The 20031-nt window shown below is 39.2% G+C and overlaps 1 protein-coding gene across 1 annotated transcript; it reads left to right on the top strand.

Moving 5' to 3' along the window:
- Positions 1-49: 49 nt before the first annotated feature.
- Positions 50-16398, top strand: npc1 (Niemann-Pick disease, type C1). Its single transcript, XM_058629171.1, has 25 exons — positions 50-208; positions 2431-2565; positions 2682-2788; positions 3163-3308; positions 3546-3713; positions 4119-4368; positions 4505-4587; positions 4743-5110; positions 5440-5666; positions 6009-6109; positions 6993-7095; positions 7213-7402; positions 7646-7828; positions 8421-8535; positions 8708-8835; positions 9290-9424; positions 9602-9691; positions 9903-10093; positions 10249-10364; positions 11197-11326; positions 11467-11652; positions 12355-12586; positions 12959-13072; positions 13316-13478; positions 14587-16398. Exons 1-25 carry the CDS (start codon positions 131-133, stop codon positions 14667-14669), a joined length of 3822 nt encoding a protein of 1273 aa, XP_058485154.1. The 5' UTR covers positions 50-130; the 3' UTR covers positions 14670-16398.
- Positions 16399-20031: the final 3633 nt, after the last annotated feature.

The following is a 20031-nucleotide window of genomic DNA, read 5'->3' as shown; positions in this document are numbered from 1 at the left end:
TCGACGTCACTTGGTGGCAGCACTGACGCAGTAGTGCGGCCCACATAAATAATCGAACGAAGAAGAAGAAACCGTCAACATATAAAGTACCTGCTCTGTCACTTCGATTTGGCGTTTTTCGGCGGCAGGAATGGGGCTCCTACCGAGGAGGAACGTTTTATCTACATTATTCTTCATCACGGTCCTGTCACAAGAACAATTTCGATGGGTAAGTACAAGACAAGGTCTGTGCTCTCGTGACTAAAAACATGAGTCAGCCCCGGCAGCCGTTGCTATTGTGGTGTTTACCTGATGCGGCTACCGAAACTGTTTCAGATTCATCGAGTTGTTAGGGAGTTTTATTCTTCATATTCTCATATATATATATAACTGTACGTTATATATGTATTCTGTCTTCAGACAGAATAAGCGTATGGGTAAATTGGCTCATTTGTGGCTTAGACTTAGCAGCTAGCAGTGTTGTGTTGCTGTTGGAAAACTGGAGCAGCCTCGTTACTCAAAGACAGTTAGCTCTCACAGAAATCGACTTGAAACGGTCGAGGAACAAATTGTCCTGCTTTCGTGTGTCATAACAAAACAAACTCCACCGTGTGTATGTTTTACCAGGTATCTGTCGGTGAAATGTGTTTAGTCATATGTTCACTATCCTCGGCTATTACTTTTAATCCAGTCCGAGTGACTCCGAATCAACTGAAGACACAATATCTGCCATGCTAGCAATTTATTTATACTAAATCAGCTTGAACATCACTCAAATTTGATGTATTCGATGTGTGAAACTTAATTTTGATTGATATTTACCGAGTAGGCAAACAATTGTGTCATTGTTACTAAAGTGTTGGAGGCTTGACTTACTGTCTGACTTTATGAAAGCATGAACAGAACAGAACAGAAGAGATGAGTCGATACGAATATCAGACTTGGTATCGGTACTAGCATAATGATTAGATTAAGGGAAGAAATTCTCCTCTTTATTAGAGCAGAACATTTGTCAAACAGTTGAAACTTATTTTTGTGACTCATGCTTGTGACATTCAAATGTGTTGTTGCGTTGCAAAATGAAATGATGGATTGTTGCTGGTGTTGGTAGATTCTCATGGTTGTGATATCATTATCTGACAAGAAAAAAGTTAATCAAGCCATTCGTAGTAAACGTCAGTAAGAATGATTGAATTTAATCAGATCTCAATCGACATTTAACATTCTTTCATTTCATTGTTTGCACCTTTATTCATGAGCTAATTAAGTCAGTACATGATTACTGTCAAGATAAGTTATCTTTGTGAGAAATTGGAGTAGGGGTCAGAGGTTAGGAACTCCTTCAACCAAAGCTTGGAGCAGGTTTCTGGGTTTAACCCTATGAAAACAAGTGTTTTGCCCAAAGTTGTGAGTCTTGCAAGTAGATATTGGTGATATAGTTAAAAAGGTTTAGGATTTAAAAAAAAAAAAGTTTCAAATTGATAGATATCTACAATTAATGTGCTAAAATGTGAGATAGTTTACAGTAAAGGAAGCTTGAAGAAACCATTTACAAAAAGCAACCAACCAACCTTTGGAAAACACTGAAACATATTTCACAAATCTGAGGCAGAACATTGAGAGCAATTATGTACTATGTCTCAAAGTGTGTTTGAACAGTGCATAAGCATGATATCAGTGTCACTGAACCTTTGTTATATTGATTTTAAAGAAAATGTCATTGCAATATATTGAATTATTGCTCAGCCCTACTTGCAAGTTGACATGAGCAAACGGTTGATAGGTCAGCGCACGGCAACTCCATGGAGCTCTAACTGAGGAACAAATAGTAGTGAATGTTGCCCTTGAACTCAGTCTCACAAGATGCAAGTAGGACAGTGTGTGACACAAGGTACTTACAGAACAGTTTGTAGAGTAAGTGAATTAACTTCCCCAAGTCCCCCCCCCCCAAAAAAAAGGACACGTGACTGCTTTGGTGCTGAGTAGACGGATAATGGAAGCCTTTGCAGAAGTGACTATAGATGGTAGCAATATCTGTTTAACATTTTTTTTGTGTTTTTGGAATACATCAGGTTTGAAATTACATCAAAAGGAACTTTATTTTAACTAACCTGTAATAATAGTAATTCTTCTTTTTCTGACCTCTTTATTTGACGTCACTTTATTCAAGATAATATTGTATGTTATGACTAAATTGGGGTGTCTGCTTTGCAAGGTCTCACTCTTTAAATGTTGGGTTGCAAAGAAGCAAAGGTTTTATTTTCAGACATGAGTTAAAAGAAACACCGGAAAATGAACCCGACTAGATGTTTAACCATATGAACATAAAACCCCAAGGTAAAAATATACAGATCTATAAGTAAAAAGCTACATGAGGTTAACTAGGAAAAAAAAGTTTGTGACACCACACAGATCCTGTGAAAGATGTGTCTTTCCTTATCTCATTGTTAGGTCGAGGCCGACGCCGACCACTGTGTCTGGTATGGTCAATGTGGGGAATCTGTGCAAGTGCCTGGAAGTAAATACAACTGCAACTACACTGGTCCTCCTGTCCCACTACACCCTGAGGGCTATGAACTTCTCACGGTAAACTTCTTAATCATTTTGACTTGGCTGTTTGATCCACCAGCCAGTGATTTGTGTCATAGCTATGTGTTCCAGTGTTACAAAAAGAGCATAATTCCCTTTGTGTTTGCATGCAGGAACTTTGTCCTGAGTATGACTATGGAAACCGAAGCCTCTGCTGTGATGTTGACCAGCTGCATACTCTCAAAGGGAGCCTGCAGCTGCCCCTTCAGTTCCTGTCTCGGTGTGTACTACGGTTGTAACGTTAACATTGTAACAATAAATGAAGCACGTCAAGCATTGTGAACAAAAGAGTAGGCTATTTATGCCTTTAAAACAGTCGGTGTGCTGATGAAATGTTACTACAGTAACTACTGCAAGCCTTTGCTTTGCGTGGAGCAAATAGTATAAGGTTTAGACAGGTATAAGGTAGAGACATAGACAGACTGACTCACAGGCCACATCACTGTGACTTGTGAAGGTTGACACATTTATTTATTTATTTATTTATTATTATTATTATTATTATTATTATTATTGTTGTTGTTGTTTTCATTTTACTTCACTGTTATTGCCTTGTTTTCATGCGGCTCTGACTTTCACTTTGTCTGTGCACAGGTGTCCTGCCTGTTTCTCCAACCTCATGACCCTCTTCTGTGAGCTGACATGCAGCCCCCACCAGAGTCAGTTTGTGAATGCCACACAGTTTAATATGACCAGTGTAGTGGAAGTGCAGTACTATATTGGACAAAGATTTGCTGAAGGTGAGCTCAGGTCCTGGTGTGAATTTTTGTGTGTTAAATGTGCTCAATAAAAATGGCCACATTTGGCTTGCATGTCAAATTTGGTGATTGAACTTCTTTAACCTGACTTTAACCATGCCCTCACTCAGCTTCTGCAGGAAGTTAAACTCGGCATCCTGTTTTAAAAAGTCATTATTATGACCATGAGTGAACCGCTGAATTACATAAGTGTTTATGTGTTAATCTCATCTTTTCCAGCCATGTTCAATGCCTGCCAGGACGTCCAAGCACCCTCTAGTAATGTGAAGGCCTTATCACTGCTGTGTGGCAAGGAGGCAAAGGACTGCAATGCTTTCAACTGGATCCAGTACATGTTCGATATCAACAATGGACAGTCTCCCTTCAGTATCATCCCAGTTTTCTCAGGTAAATCATTTTGTAGTTTTTTTTTAGTTTTGTTTTATTACAAAGTCTTAATAGGCATTGAATTCATTAATCTCAAAACTAAAATGTTATATATAAATCTCTTTCAAAAGTATTCAAATATTATGTTTTTTTTACTGACCATGTAATTAATAATCAATAATATAATTTATTATATATATATATATATATATTTTTTTTTTTTTTTTTTTGTCAAATAATTTATCAAATTCCTTACACAGTAACAATCCACAGATCAGGTAAGTGGAACCAACAAAACAATATGGTTCTGCCCAGATAACCCTAACCCTAGCTACCTACACGGGAAGGTGTTTTCCCCATCAGCTTCATTTGTTGAATTTATCACTTTGGATGGATAAGTAATTGTCCTGTGTCACGCTGCTTTAGATGCCCCAGTGTCTGGTTACATCCCAATGAACAACCAGACGTACGCTTGCACCGAGGGCTTAGAGGACGGTTCGGGTCCTTGCTCCTGTCAGGACTGCACAAAAGCCTGTGGGCCTAAACCTGTGCCGCCCCCTATACCTCCACCATGGACAATCTTTGGCATCGATGCCATGACTGTCATCATGTTTATCTCCTATATGGGCTTTCTGCTCACCTTTGTTGGAGCTGTGCTCATTGTGTGGTGTTACAGGTAAAGGAATTCTTGCTTGTGTTGTATTCTGCATGGACTGTCTGCAGCCGCCCACCCAAATTGACTAGTATTTTGTTGTTATTGTTGCTGCTACTGACAGTTTAAGCTAGTAATTTCTTGGTGTGGTTATTTCCAGGAAAAGGACGATCATATCCGAGTATGCCCCCATACTGGACACCAGCCCACCACTGTCTCTTAACAGTGATAATCCTGATCAAGGTATAATAATGCTCTATGGTTTGAGAAATTTCTTGGTGTATGTTATCGGAGTAATTAATTTAATTAATTTCCTTTATATGTCTAATTTATATGTTGTAATAATAATATTGCTCTGTCTTTGCAAACTAACTTCTCTTCTGTTCTCCTCTTTTTAGTCAACGCCTCTTGTTGTGAAACCATTGGTGAACGCTTTGAGAATGCGCTGCGGATAATGTTCAGCTCTTGGGGTTCCTTCTGCGTGCGTCATCCCTCTGTGGTCATATTGGGCAGTGTGATACTTGTGTTAGCCTCCTCTGGGGGACTTGTCTATATGCGCATCACCACTGACCCAGTTGAGCTGTGGTCGTCTCCCAGTAGCCAGGCTCGCCAAGAGAAGGACTATTTTGACAGCCATTTTGGACCCTTCTTCAGAACCGAACAGCTGATTATAACCACTCCACTCACGAACGCGTCCATCTACTCTCCAATCATTGGGCCAGATATTTCTTTCGCACCCATACTGGACAAAGACATCCTGCATCAGGTGGGTTAGGCAAGGCACAGGAAGTGCTTAACAAAAAACAAAAACAGACCAGAGATAACACAGCAGCAGGAACATTTTAAACTTTACCCTGGAGAAAACAGTTTCTCATTTCAAAAGCACTGACCAAAAAAAAAAAGTTTAAAGATTAAAAAGCAGATGCAGACCTCAGGTTTTCAGGAACAATTGAAATACCTGACATTAATGATGTTCTTTTTTTGTATGAATAAGTATGTAAATGGCAGCTGCATTTCTGAAACCTTGGTTTGTTCAATTTGTTGGCACTTCTCTTTTTTTACAATTTCTTTTTTCACTCAACCATGACCCACCAGGTGCTAGATTTGCAGCTTGACATTGAAGCACTTGTGGCTACATATGAGGGACAAAATGTCACCCTGAAGGACATCTGCTTGGCTCCACTGGCTCCCTACAATGACAACTGCACCATCCTGAGTGTCCTCAACTACTTTCAGAACAGCCATGATGTGTTGGACCACATCATACAAGATGAATTCTTGGTCTATGCTGACTATCATAGTCACTTCCTTTACTGTGTCAGGTGATTTTTTTTTCTTCTTCTTTTTTTCAACCCCAAAGATGCTCAGTTTCCTTTCCCTTTTCAAACATTGACCAAAGGTCTGTCATGCATGGTTTTAAATCAGACATCTATTCTATTACTGGCACAAATGTGAATGTAAATAAAAGAAATGAACACCTACAGCTACTGAGAATCTGCTCTCTATGGATGTGTGCATTTGCATATTCTTAGAGGAATCGTAGAAGTGGAAAGTTTATTCCTAAAATAGCATTGCAGTAGTTTAGGTCATATAACATTGCTGTTTGATGTGGCTAAAGTTTTTTTTTACAGTTTTTTCTTTTTTGTGGATCTTTTCTTCACCAGTGCACCAGCAACCCTGAACGACACTACTCCTCTCCATGACCCTTGTTTAGGCACGTTTGGTGGCCCAGTCTTCCCGTGGCTTGCCCTTGGAGGTTATGAAGGTGAGCTGACTTAATACCTCAAATTTGTTGATGTGCAGAAGTAACATATTTGGTAGTTCTTTGTTTACAATGCTCTATTCTGGATATCTTTTAAGAAAGTTGGCAGTCTTTTGGGCAATGAAGGTTGGTCAAAGTTGTCTCGGTCGCATCTTTTTGCTGAAGGAGCATTGTTGATGCAGTTGCAATTGTCATTTGAGTATTAATAATGACTATAATAAGCCCTGCATGTTTTATACTGTGGTTTTTACTTGCAACTGTCGAATTGCAACTGTCGAATTACCACTGCCTTTCACTCGGTATTGGTAATGGTTCCGATACTGGTCTTAATCAGTGTTATACTTGTCTAAGTTGATTAACCAAAAAAGGAAAAAGTGAAACTCGATAGGTTCAAAACCCTCTAAATATTGTATAAATACTTCACTGAGCACAGCCTTTAAAAAATGTCAGTAAAAAGCAGCAACACCATTTTAACTAGACTTAGACTTAGACTTCCTTTTATTGTCATTGCACAGAAAACACAGCAGTGAAAACTGGCAACGAAATTTAGTTGCTTGGCAGCAACTAAATCATGTTGTTGGCTGTTCATGAATTATTCAGAAAATAATAGAAAAGAGTGTATTTGTCATTTGCACAGGTACATTACAATGCAGATACATTTGAATTGTTGTGTGTTTCTCTGTTATAGTTTCTGTTAGAGTTTAATCTGTTACTGTTGGGGAATTACATTGTTGAAATTAGGGAATTACATTGTTGATCATTAATAATCAAGTTTAAGGTATCAGTATCCCAAACAAAGTGGTTTCAAGCCACGTTTTTATTGAAAATAGGAACAAGTAAATGTATTAAAATATGCGGGTTTTTTTTTTTCTCTCTCACCCTACAGACACCGACTACAACAATGCCACTGCTCTAGTGATAACCTTTCCGCTCAGTAACTACCTGAATGACACAGAGAAGTTGGGGAAAGCCCTGGCATGGGAGAAAGAGTGAGGCATCAACCAGTTTCTAAAATAATGAGCTTTTAGGAAAAAATTACCTAGTGCTGATTTCATATGTTTTTATTAACAAATGTATGTGTGTGGGGGGGTTTGTGTACATTTCAGGTTTATCAAGTTCATGAAAAACTTCACAAATCCCAACCTGACCATAGCGTTTAGTGCCGAGAGAAGTATCGAAGATGAAATTGACAGAGAGAGCAACAGTGACATCAGCACCATCCTAATCAGCTATGTCATTATGTTCATATATATCTCCCTGGCCCTTGGTCACATCCAAAGCTGCAGGAGAGTGTTGGTAAGGAACTAAGCCCTGAGTTGGCTTTCTTGTCTTCGTTCATTCAAAGCTGTCAGAGCTCAGTGTCATAATTCATTACTGGCATAGTTGTACTCACGCCATGTCACTGATCTTTCCTGCCTGTGTAGTAAGACCTTTCAGTTTTGCAAAACTAGTGCAACACGCTCGACAGCTTCTTGCTAAAAGGGAGTACCTGAGTGGAGTGGAGAACATGACTCATCTTCTAAATTTTGGCTCCCTCAGGTGGACTCTAAGATTTCTCTGGGCATAGCTGGTATCCTGATTGTGCTCAGCTCTGTGACTGCCTCACTGGGGATTTTCAGCTATGCTGGTATCCCTCTTACCCTCATTGTGATTGAGGTCATTCCATTCCTGGTGCTGGCTGTCGGTGTGGACAACATCTTTATCATAGTGCAGACGTACCAGGTAACCTTCCTTCTCCAGTGTCGAACATTTAAGAAAGCATTTTGGCAGAAACTAAATGTACTTCCATTATGAATGTTTTTAGTGTACAATCACTTTAAAATAAAAATGGTTTGGTTTTCATGGGCTTAGAATAAGCATTTTGTATGTAATTTAGATACGGGCACTGCTTTAAGGAGGAAGCCCGAAATACATGAAATAGACAGGATATTAACAAAAGAATTAATAAAAACAAAACATTATTTGGGAGCCACCATAGCTGGCGTTTTAATCTCAATCTAGGTACCACAAGAAGGGATTTTTCGGCAGACCTCAGTGATTGTGACGTGAATATGCATGTAAAAGATCACTGAGGTAAGGTGGGGCGAGACCATTTAATGCTTTATAAGGCACAAGTGTTCGACAAATGTCCTTTGTGGGATGTGTAGTTCCTTGATGCTTTTGAAAACTGTCGGTCTCACTATCAGGGGTCATAAATTCTTACTCACTGGATCTTTTAAACTGTAAATAAAACGTTTTATTTCAACACAATCACCACTTGTTTGATATCCAAGTTAACCTGCAGCACATGATTTACGCTTTCATTTGCCAACAGAGGGATGAGCGTTTGCCTCATGAGGAACTTCACCAGCAGATTGGACGTATTCTTGGAGACGTTGCTCCCAGCATGTTCCTCTCCTCCTTCTCTGAAACAGTGGCCTTTTTCCTGGGTAAAATACATCACCTATTAATTTCACGCCCATAGAATGTACAGACAATGCAAAAGAGACTGTCAACTTGGTTACAGTTCACCTTAAATGAAGGAAAATGCTATTGTGTGATTGTTGAAGTTGCCTCATGGTTAGTCACATGCTGATAGAACTGTTGACTTTCCTTTCGCAGGAGCCTTGTCCAGCATGCCTGCAGTGAGGACTTTCTCTATGTTTGCTGGCTTGGCTGTTTTCATTGATTTCCTGTTGCAGATCAGCTGCTTTGTTAGCTTGCTCGGCTTGGACGCCAGAAGACAGGAGGTGAGCCTGAGGGGAAATAGTGATGACCTTTTACATTATGATACTGTGGGGTGTTATGAGAGGAGGAGGGGCTGTGAGATTTACAGGAGAAGGCTTTTAGGCTGAATGTGTTGTCTAATTATGTAGAGGAGGAAGAAGAAGAAGACGACATGTGATGGCACCAAAACAGGAAGTCATGATCGGATTAACTGTTAATATGAACACTGATCTGAATGACAGTTGGCATGTACCAGAACTCTCATTTGGAATGAATTTTTTGCCAATCTGAAAAGTTTTCATTGGCATGTTTACATGACCTTTTTTTTTTTTATTTTGATCAAATTTTGTTCCAATTACTTTTGTCCATGTAAATATAGCTAATGACTGTTTGAAGTCAAAAGTTGCTGATTTTAGTTGTTAGTGATTTGGTCTTCAAAAACGTTACAGGCTTATTATTGTCGTCTCTGTTTAAAAGGCGAATCGACTCGACATCATCTGCTGTGTGAAGCTTCCTGACAGTCAAGAAACGAAGACAGATGGCTGCCTCTTCCGTTTTTTCAAGAAAGTCTATGCCCCATTCATCCTCAAAGAGTGGGTTCGACCGATCATAGTAAGTACCTCAGCAACACTTGGTCAGTCATGCGCATCTTCCCTCTACCTGAACAACTCACCCTATTTATTTTCTTATATGTCAATGGATTTATCTGGAGTCATATATTTCAGTAAATCCAATCAGTTGTTGTCAATATTTAAGAGTCATGTTGATATTTAATCTTTCTTTCATTAGGTGGCAGTGTTTGTCGGAATACTCTCCTTCAGTATTGCTGTAATGAACAAAGTAGAGATTGGACTGGACCAGAAATTATCCATGCCTGATGTAAGTCTGCAGTTCATATAATAACTTTGTGTTCATGGATTTTTAGTAGAAACTACTTTGATCTTTTCATTTTTTTTTTTTACCAAATAATGGCTTAGTAGCTTGCTTATTTAGTCTCATAACATTTTTGCAAAAGCCTACCCATGTGTTATATCCCTGATTTGCATGCCTCCACTTGTGGTCAAATTTAATGTTGTGTCTCTCCATCAAGGACTCGTACGTGTTGCAATACTTTGGGAATTTAAGCGAGTATCTCCACACTGGAGCTCCTGTGTACTTTGTGGTGGAGGATGGTCTGAACTACAGTAGCCCGGATGACCAGAATGTTGTATGTGGAGGAGTTGGATGCAACAACAACTCCCTGGTGCAACAGGTCTATGAAGCCTCACTCATCAGTAACTAGTAAGTCTTGAGTTATAATCAAATTAGGTCAGTGATTTGTTAATTTGCACAAGACAAAGTCAACATAGAAGAAGTGTTGGGAGTTTAGATCACAAAAATGTAGTCAAAGTTTTTCCGATCTAATCATTTGATCGCTTCAATTTTTCACATTCCAGCTCAGCCATTGCCTACACGCCGTCCTCCTGGCTGGATGACTACTTTGACTGGGTGAAGCCTCGGTCCACCTGCTGTCGATACTACAACAACACTGGCGCTTTTTGCAATGCCTCGGGTAATATTTTAAACCAGTGTTTTCTTCATCGTTAAAAAGCAGTGGAAAAATGGACTTAATAATAAACTGATGACTTTTTACTAATGATATTTAATTCACTTTCAAAGAGAAGCAAGATCATCAAACCTGTTTTCATTTAAGAACAACAAATATAAAACAGAAATATTCACACCTAACTCTTTATCCCATTTCTGAGGATGATTGGTTGCATGTATGGAGAACATAACAGTCTACAGCATCATCGCATACATGGACAGAACACTGTTGGAAGAATATAATAAATTCTTTATCTCTCCTAACCTTAAGAATACATTTCTGTTAGTACCACAACCGTGTTGGAGAAATTGTGGAGCAGTAAATGTAAACCATGCACATGTCTTTTGGCTTTGCCCTGGTATTCTACAGTTTTGGGATGATGTACACTTGGCAATGGTCAATATCCTGGGTTACGAAATACCCAAGTCTTGTATAGTATTGTTTTTTGGTAATATGGCAGGAGATATTGTGTCAAGAGCTGACGGATACCTATCCAAAATCATGATAGCAGCCTGTGTAAAAAAAAGAAAGAAAAAAAAAGACATTACATAGATCGTGACTCATAGGATAAGAGTACAAGAGGAAAAATGTGTCGAAATGGGTGAAATGGCACTTCTTGACATGGCAACAACAGAATGATGTTGATGGATGATGAAATACTGATGTCATAAGATCATTTAATAGAGTAAAGGCAATCCAGAATGTTCAGAGTTTGTATTGTTTTTTAAGTTTGTTTTCTGTTGTCTGTCTTTGTTGCACTGTATGTTTGAAATGATGATAATTTTTTTTTTCCCAGTGGAGGACCCATCCTGTGTGCACTGTCGGCCCATGACTCCTTCTGGAAAGCAGAGGCCTGTCGGAGAAGACTTCATGCGGTTCCTACCCATGTTCCTGTCAGACAATCCCAATGTCAAATGTGGAAAAGGGTAATTTAGCAAGTTATCTCTCATAATAACACATGGGGTATCACTAGATGCCTTATTTTGAACCTTTACCAGTTTACAAGAAGTGTTTGTATACATCCCTTTCTTTTTTCCTGTCTCACAATGTCTTATGCTCCCCCTAGTGGCCATGCAGCCTACGCCACAGCAGTAGACCTGTATCTCAACAACACCAGGGTGGGAGCTACTTACTTTATGACTTTCCACACCATCATGAAGGAATCCTCAGAATACATACATGCGCTGCAAATGGCCCGAGAACTGTCTGAAAATATTACTCAGTCCATCGGCCACAAGGTTTTTGCCTACAGGTACGTTCTGCCACGCTGCCCTTGAGAAACTGAAATATAAGCATAATTTTTGCCTTTATGACTATAATTATGTGATTTTCAGGGTTTTCTGTGTATCATTTTCTAAAGTTGGATCTAAGGTTTTGTTTGTTTTGAGCTCAAGGTTCAAGGAAATCAAACAGAAAAGTTGGTCACAGATAAGCATGCTACAAAAACATGAATTTGACCTTAAACACTCACTGAACTGCATGTCGTAGCCTTTATCACAGAATTCCTGCTGCAAATCACCCTTAATTGTTATATACTTTAACAATACTAATTATCATGAAATTGATGGTTCCACTGCCAGCTCAACTTAGCAGGAGAAATAGATCATTAAAAACAAAGACATTCATGTGCAACAACACCAATATTCAAGGGGATGCCTGCTACTTTTCTGAACCTCGGCCCTGTTTTTAAAAACTCTGAATAATAAGTAATGGTGTGTTACTATTTTGGGTCATTTATTGGTGAAAACTTATCAGTTTTAGTAGACGTAATAGATAATGTTGCAGTTGCCCCATTGGCCAAACGATCCACTGTTAGTACTATTTAGTTAGGCCCAGGTTAAAAAATAAAATAAATGAGTCCCCTTCGATGGCTTAGACTAGTCACATGTTTTCCTATTCAATTAAAAAAAAAAAAAAAAGCCCCGCATTCACTCCTGTGCTCCCGTCTTTACAGCGTCTTCTACGTCTTCTACGAGCAGTACCTCACCATCGCACACGACACTGCTCTGAACTTGGGCGTGTCGATAGCCGCCATATTTGTGGTGTCGACGATCCTGCTGGGCTTCGAGCTGTGGTCGGCTGCGCTCGTCAGCCTCACCATCGTCATGATCCTGGTCAACATGTTCGGCGTCATGTGGCTGTGGGGCATCAGCCTCAATGCGGTTTCCCTGGTGAACCTGGTCATGGTAAGAAATGTGCTTTTGACCTGCTGACACAATAGCAAACAACTTGCTGTTCAATTTTATGGGAAACAGTTGGTGGGAAAGTTTAGTTTTTGTGTTAATTGGTTTTAAAAGACCATATCTTTTTCTTTTTTTTTCATTTTTATTAATTTTATCTTTTCTTAGCATTTAGTAAAACTCAGGGTGTGTTTATGTTCTACCCTTTGACTCCTCACCTTGCTTAATTTATGGGACTTTGCTCTAGCAAAGGTTTTTCTTTAATTCCTCTCATAAATATTTAGGAAAAGACAACAAGGGCAAACGTCGACTGGCTTTTTACTCCTGCGTTTCCATGTTTGTGGCGCTGATGTACTTGTTCCCTGTCCACTGTTGCAGAGTTGTGGCATCTCAGTGGAGTTCTGCAGTCACATTGTGCGAGCGTTTTCCATCAGCGTGAGGAAGAACCGGGTGGAGCGAGCTGAAGAGGCTCTTGCTCACATGGGCAGTTCTGTAAGTCTTGCCACAGGAGTTGTTGTCAATATAAGTAAATAAAGGCAGTTAATGTATATCGATGATGTGAATATCTGTGTACACAAGCTTGTAAATATGGAAAAACTTGGTTATGGTCTTTTATTTAATTGGTGTATTTGAGATTGATACTGCATCATAATAAGCATTGCAGTAAATATGCCTCCTCACATTCCATGACCTGTAATGACACCTTCTCTCTCTTTTCTTTTTTTCTTCTTACAGGTATTCAGCGGGATCACCTTAACAAAGTTTGGAGGCATCTTAATCTTAGCACTGTCCAAGTCACAGATCTTCCAGGTCTTCTACTTCAGGATGTTCTTGGCCATCGTGCTTCTTGGGGCCACACACGGCCTCATCTTCCTCCCTGTGCTGCTCAGTTATATAGGTGAGTAATGCCATACACTTAAAATGAACCAAAGACATAAAGCATAACCTGGGTTAAAAAAAAAGGAGAAGAAGCTGATTTTCCAATTTATATCAATCTTTTCTTAAAAGGTTTGATATTGATTCATAAAATGCTTAGAGCGGTCTTTTAATATTTACCATCTTCTGGATCCTCTGCACAAGTGTCGAGAGAATATCGCCGTCAAGTCTTCTTTGACCATGAGCTGTGCAGCTAAGCTAACTGCTTTCTTTGACGTAAATGGTGTAGAACCACAAAAAACTCCACTCGGCGCTATTTCAGATGCTTTCGTGTCTCAACTGTCCACTCACAAGGACAGTTGAGATTGTTTGCTTTATCTTTAATAATATCTGATGACCAAAGAGTGCAGGATAAGCTGTGCTCACTTTGTCCTTTGTCGCGCAACTTGGTAATTACTTTAGACTGTCCGACATGCTTCTGTCCTGTATGGTCAATTTTGAACCCTGAGTGCTCACGTGGCATGGATCTGTGCCGCAGGTGCACCTGTCTTAATTTGCTGTATGAATAATACACAACTCCTTATATGGACATCCTGGTAGTGTGTGTCTATAGGTCACATATTTAGGCTTTACATTTTTTTGCATTTTTTCGTCTTTGTATGTGTTTGTTGATGTGTTTATTTTATTTTGGGTTTTTAGTAGTGATATAAAGTAGCAACAATTGTGCAGAAGTCACAAAATTAGACTGTTTTTCTTTTCTTTTTGTTCGTAAAAATGAGCCGAGTGAACAAATTTCACAAACTTAATTTGATTTTGAACATTTTGAGTACTTTTTGCTCAGGTGTGTTTATATAGTTGGTGAAAATGAATTTTGTTTTCATCAGATTGTCTAGGTTGTGCTGAAAAAGACACTCCATATTGCACATTCTTATAGCCTCTGTATATACTGTACCAGGTTAGAAATATCCAAAATCATTCATACAATTTGTACCATTAGATCTGTAGAAGTTTTGGAGTTGGATGGAGTGGTGACCTTCTGAAACGGAAGCAAATCGATTTAAGGAACCGGCAGCGATGCTCAGCCCTAATGCACAATTTGAGCGTCGAACTAATGTAATTTTCATTCGCAGGTCCTTCGGTGAACAAAGCAAAGGTGTTCGCTGCTCGTCAGCGATATGTTGGTACAGAGAGGGAGCATCTCCTCAACTACTAGCAGTGGACATTGACCTAACTCTTTGTTTGGAAGGGACTAAGTGGGTGTGAGCGCAAGCAGTTTCTGTGATTACTGACACACTCATCATCATCATCATCGTTGCTACTACTATACACGGATGTTACTCAGGAATAAGTGCCTGAGGTCTTTTTTTTTAAGGCTTCATACTAAGTGACGCCTGCAGAAGACTTCAGACCTTCCACGTCACACTACAGGACAACAAGCATGACATTCTGTGGAACACAGAGTGTTCAAGTAAGACGGACACCACCCTCGACATCGACTTACTGACAAACTCTCCGTCAGAGGAGCTACTTTGGGAAATCTTTTAAGGGTAAATTAGTTGGTTTTTTTAAATATATACCAGATAAGAGAACTATGTAGCATAGAGTTGGTATTATTTGGTATTGTTTTTATTTTTAAGAGGGATTTAAAAGTATAACATATATTATATTATACACTGATATTTTAAGCCCCCATAATACCTGTTATTAACATTTATTGTAAAGCAGGTCAGCTAGCTGTAGCATTTTCACCAAGCAATAATACGCGTTTCCCGTGAACCTAAACAACCTACATTTAGTTTTTGTGGGATTTAGTCGTGTTTTTACTCACTAGCACATGGGATTTGAAATCAAACCTGGCTTTTTTACTTTTATTTATTCCCGTGCCGTGTGCTAAAAAGAAATGCTACAATTTCTTCAGTGGGTGTGGATGAAGCTTCAAAGTCATGGTTTTCTTTCAGATTCAGTTCACTGCAGACAGACGGAGTCAAAATGAAAACTATTCTTATATTTCCACATTTGTCGCTAAATATGTTTTTCCTCTGCCACATTTCATTTTAGTTACAGTTCAAATGTGTCCGACTGCTTTGCAGGAAGGGATTGTTGTCAATTTCTGGTGCGTCATTATTCTTTCTTTTCTTTTTTTTTAAGTCCACTGAGCATCTGCGTCAGTCAAGATGCATGTTCATACCAGATGTGAATGAAGCTAAAGATAATTTTATACTGAACGACAAATAAGAAGCCTCGCAGTTACTGAATAGAACCAGTTTTGTGTGTGGAACTAGAGAGACTGTAAATAGCACGCACAGGACTGTGTTGTACTTAATTCTGTAGCATGACTGGATAATGCATTTTTCTATACATTTATTATGATTTATCTTTATTTTATTTTGTCAACCATTCACATAATGTTACTGGGGACTGGGAAGACGACGGCCGATTCAAAACCAAAACATCCTACAACCTTGTTAGGTTGCATCACCTTAGTGTCAACGTGTCATGAGATATAGATCACTGGAGCTGATCATTTAATGTGCCTTAAACAGGGTTGTGTGCTATCACAAACTGAACTGAAACATTATTAAAATAGAATGAGGATGTTCTCATTTTTAGCGTTGGGACATTTTAAGCAAACTGTATCATTCCTTCTTTTTAGACGTCCCCCCTCCCCACCCCCCCACCCATGATGCAGTCGTGTTTTATGGAATCTTAAGGATGAATTTGGATGTGAAGTGTTGATGAGAAAGTTGTAACCCGAGTATTGTGGAATTGTGCTTGTTTACAGCACGGCAGCATCTCTGACAATGAAAACTAAATGCTTAACACTTTTAATAGTCTTACAACATATATATGATTTGATTCTTGTCCCAGAATGTCTGTACTAATATTTGAACATATATACATTTTAACATTATGTCATTGGAATAAAGTGTCAGTTAAATCAATGAATGAATCCCCTTTTGTGGAGCAACATGTGGATATGTTGTTCAGACTGACCACAGTGTGGCGTCCTCCGTCCACGAGTCTGTGTCTGCAATGTGCTCCTGTTCATGTAGTAGGAGTCCTTTTTTTATTGTTTTCATTTCTTGGAGATAAGTTGCCATGCATTGTTTTTACTTCATCTTAAGGTCAACAGAGCATAATTGAGTTTGCAACTTTGAGTTATAAATGCTAAAACTTAAGTGGCCATCCCATTTTAAAGTCACTGCCAAAGCCAGAGGTGTGTGTGTGTGTGTGTGTGTCCAGTCATACAAACCTCCCGCTCATGACTTATTTAGCCTGTGAGAGCAGAGGCCGTTCTTTGAATCGAGCTGAGAGATTAAAATATTAATTTCCTCTGCAGGTCTGCTGTGCTCTCTGCAGGGGAGAATGTACCGGCCGTGTGAGAACTATTATGTAAGATGTGCGAGGCTCATCTCTCTTACTGCTGACCACTGACCTGCCCCCATGTTTTATGATGACATGGATATGCTTCACAGTAGAGGTGTTGTTCTAGGACAACAGCGTGTGGGAAAAACTGTTTTAAAAAGAAAAAGTAGATGGGAATTGTAGAGGGTAAAATCGTCAATATAAGTTACGCTGGATGACTGAAGTAGGAAATGGTTTTGGTTCCATCATTTGTCCTAATTGGCCTAGTGAATTTCCAGTCCACTGAATGTCTGCTATTTTAATGACAGTGGCCCAGGATTATCAATCCATGGAATGACTTTTTTTTGCTCAGTTAACAAGAATAATCAGCACTAATCTGTAAACTAAATGTAATTGAGGAGCTATTTGAATTGAATTCTTGTGTGCGATAACAAAAGTGTATATGTAGAGAAATCCGAGTGTGTGATACCCATGGTAACTGTTTGCTTCTTTTACAACAACACGGATCATAAAGTAGTTCAGACCTTGTCTTATAAACGCCTCTACCGCTTCCCTGTATTCCCCTCACACAGATTTCCTTGAACTCGCACTCGGACACTTGCGCATGTTTTTTTAAATGACCATTAATAAATGAGTGAAGCATTTAATGTCGCGCTTTGCGTCACTGGTTTTCTTTTACAGAGGGAGCTCAGTTGTCTCTGAAACCGACTCTTGGGGTGGAACAAAAGGGATTAGGTGGCCTCGTCAGACTTGAAGCCAGGATCAGATTTTCAGGTCCACCTGCAGTGTCCTCCCTCCTGACCACAGATCAGTGTTTGGAGAAAAACACACCAGTCATGTCCGTGTTCACGTCAGAAAATGGTTTTGCCAAACAAAGACGAACTTGTAATGTTTTTTTTGTGTTGCCCTTAAGATAAGATATTCCTTTATTCGTCCAACATGGGGAAATGTGCAGCGTTACAGCAGCCAAAAATCACAACAATACAAAATAGGAATAAGGTATGGAGATAAGGGTATTAAATATGTGCAAGGAAAACAATAGGAAAACAAGATAAAGTGTATATACAAGTAAACAGTGCTCACAGGTACTGTACGCTATTATAATGTACAGTATTGCACAATAACTGAAATAAACCTTTTTAAATATATCCATTATTACATGTGCAGTTGAGGTTCAAGGGTCAACGTCGACACTTCCTTGTTTACGAACTAGTGTACATCATTGAAAAGCCCTGAGTCACAGTATGATGACAGCAAAGGGCCTAAATGCTGCTTCAGCCAAATGTTGTTATTTTAAAGGGAGGGGTCAATAGACGACAGCTTCCCCCCAAACGGTGATACACATGTTTCCACAATGGGGGTCACTTATGTGTGAGCATTGCTCAGGAAGCCCTGTCAATGGCCTCCTTTATGAGTCAAAGAGGGGGGGAATTAGGCCATCAATGGAGGCGACTAAGCTAGTATGCCGCGTGTCCATATTTCAGGCCGGGGCTTGTTTGTTTTGATGGCAGCACGAGACTGGCGTGACTGCGGCCCTTGTTGACGTTGGATATGTGTCAGTTCCCTTCGATGAGAAACCGACCTCTGAGGTTGCATCAGAGCCACAGGTGCGATCCATAGTCGAGGCCTCTGCAGTCAACTGTTTAACGCAATCAAAGTGTCCAATGTTTGGCCTGGCAGGTGACTTACTGAGACTGAGGACACCAGTGTGTGCAGTGCACACTTGGAGGGAAACGCTCAGTGTTCTCCAAAAAGCAGAGATTATTGTGACAATCTCGCCTTCACCCTTAGAACACAGCGCATTTAGGCTGCTTTTCTCCATTACTATGTTTAAACGTACAGTATATACAGAGGCTATAAGAATGTGCAATATAGAGCATCTTATATTTTCAGCACCACCTGGATAATCTCATTAAAAACCTGTACAAACACACCTGAGCAAAAAGTACTCAAAATGTTCAAAATCCGATGGAATTTGGAAATACGTCACAGTTCAAAGTTCGCTTGGCTCGTTTATTATCAGCAAAAATGAAAGAAAAAAAACGTCTATTTTGTGACTTCTGCACAATATTATTGGTACTTTATATCACTAATAAAGATTTGATATGCAATACATCATTACTTTGACTCAACAACACTTAAGAAAACGAAAAAGATGCGTTTTTAAAAGACTGAATATGTGACTTATAAACACACACCCCCAGGATGTCCATATAAGGAGTTTTTACCAAGGGTGCACTTGCGGCACAGAGCCCTAAGGGTTAACTAGTTTGAAAACCGCTGCATCAACACAGACGAAAAGCACAAAGCACTAACAACATAAAATATATTGATGTTAATCCCTGTGATGGAACTGTCTTTACTAGTTACTCTGTACTTAATTTGTTGCCAATTTGTTACTCTGTGTTTGTCAAACCATCCATCATCCATCTTCTATATGGCATAATTTAGCAGTGCGCACACAGAGTATAAGCAACGTTTAATTCGCCTGCTGTGCAAACACCAACAATGCTAATATGTGATTTACCATACGATACAATCGGTAGCTCCAAGACCTGTTTGTATGTTGATCATCTTGTGTTTCAGAGGCAAGAACACCAAAGTCATGTTTTGATTGGACAAGCAAAGCTGTTTATTTACAAACATACACAGGTAATACGTGTCTCCCATGAGTGTTTCCTCTCAGGATATTAAGTGACAGTGAACTCTTTGGGTTTGCAAAATGAAAAACAAAGCTTGGTATTTTTTTCTTTCTTACTCTTCTTTTATATATATTTATATATATATATATATATATGAGAATTAATTACAATTGATTCATTACAATTTGGTTTAGCCTTTTGATCGTTTCACATTCAATACCAGCATGTACTGTAACAATATCTTCAAGTAGGTGGTCTATGTGCTTGATTTGTCGGCCTGTCACTACGCTCAGGCTTTTGTCTGAGACAATTTCAAGGTCATTGAAGGAAAAAGAAATCAATCAAGAGAAACATGACAAACTAAAATACTATACTGATTTTTTTTTTCGCTTGGCACAGATTTTGTTCCCACAATATTTCTTTATTTCAAACATCAAACCAAAGTACTGATTCTTGTTCAACGCTTTTTTGAAATCTCATTTAAGATTTGTCCCCGGAGGTCGGGGTCAGGTGAAGAGGACACTCGCTCAAGGACACTTCAGCAGGAAGACAAGTGCTGGAACTGGG

Source organism: Solea solea, chromosome 1 (genome assembly GCF_958295425.1).
Source record: "Solea solea chromosome 1, fSolSol10.1, whole genome shotgun sequence".
Classification (NCBI taxonomy): Eukaryota; Metazoa; Chordata; class Actinopteri; order Pleuronectiformes; family Soleidae; genus Solea; species Solea solea.
Note: the sequence above shows the minus strand (reverse complement) of the source record. Positions and strands in the feature narration are given on the sequence as shown.

Coding starts and splice junctions, on each gene's coding strand:
- npc1 (XM_058629171.1), top strand. CDS start 131: ATGGGGCTCCTACCGAGGAGGAACGTTTTATCTACATTATTCTTCATC. Junction 3,309..3,545: donor TGGACAAAGATTTGCTGAAG/GTGAGCTCAGGT, acceptor CATCTTTTCCAG/CCATGTTCAATGCCTGCCAG. Junction 5,667..6,008: donor CACTTCCTTTACTGTGTCAG/GTGATTTTTTTT, acceptor TTTCTTCACCAG/TGCACCAGCAACCCTGAACG.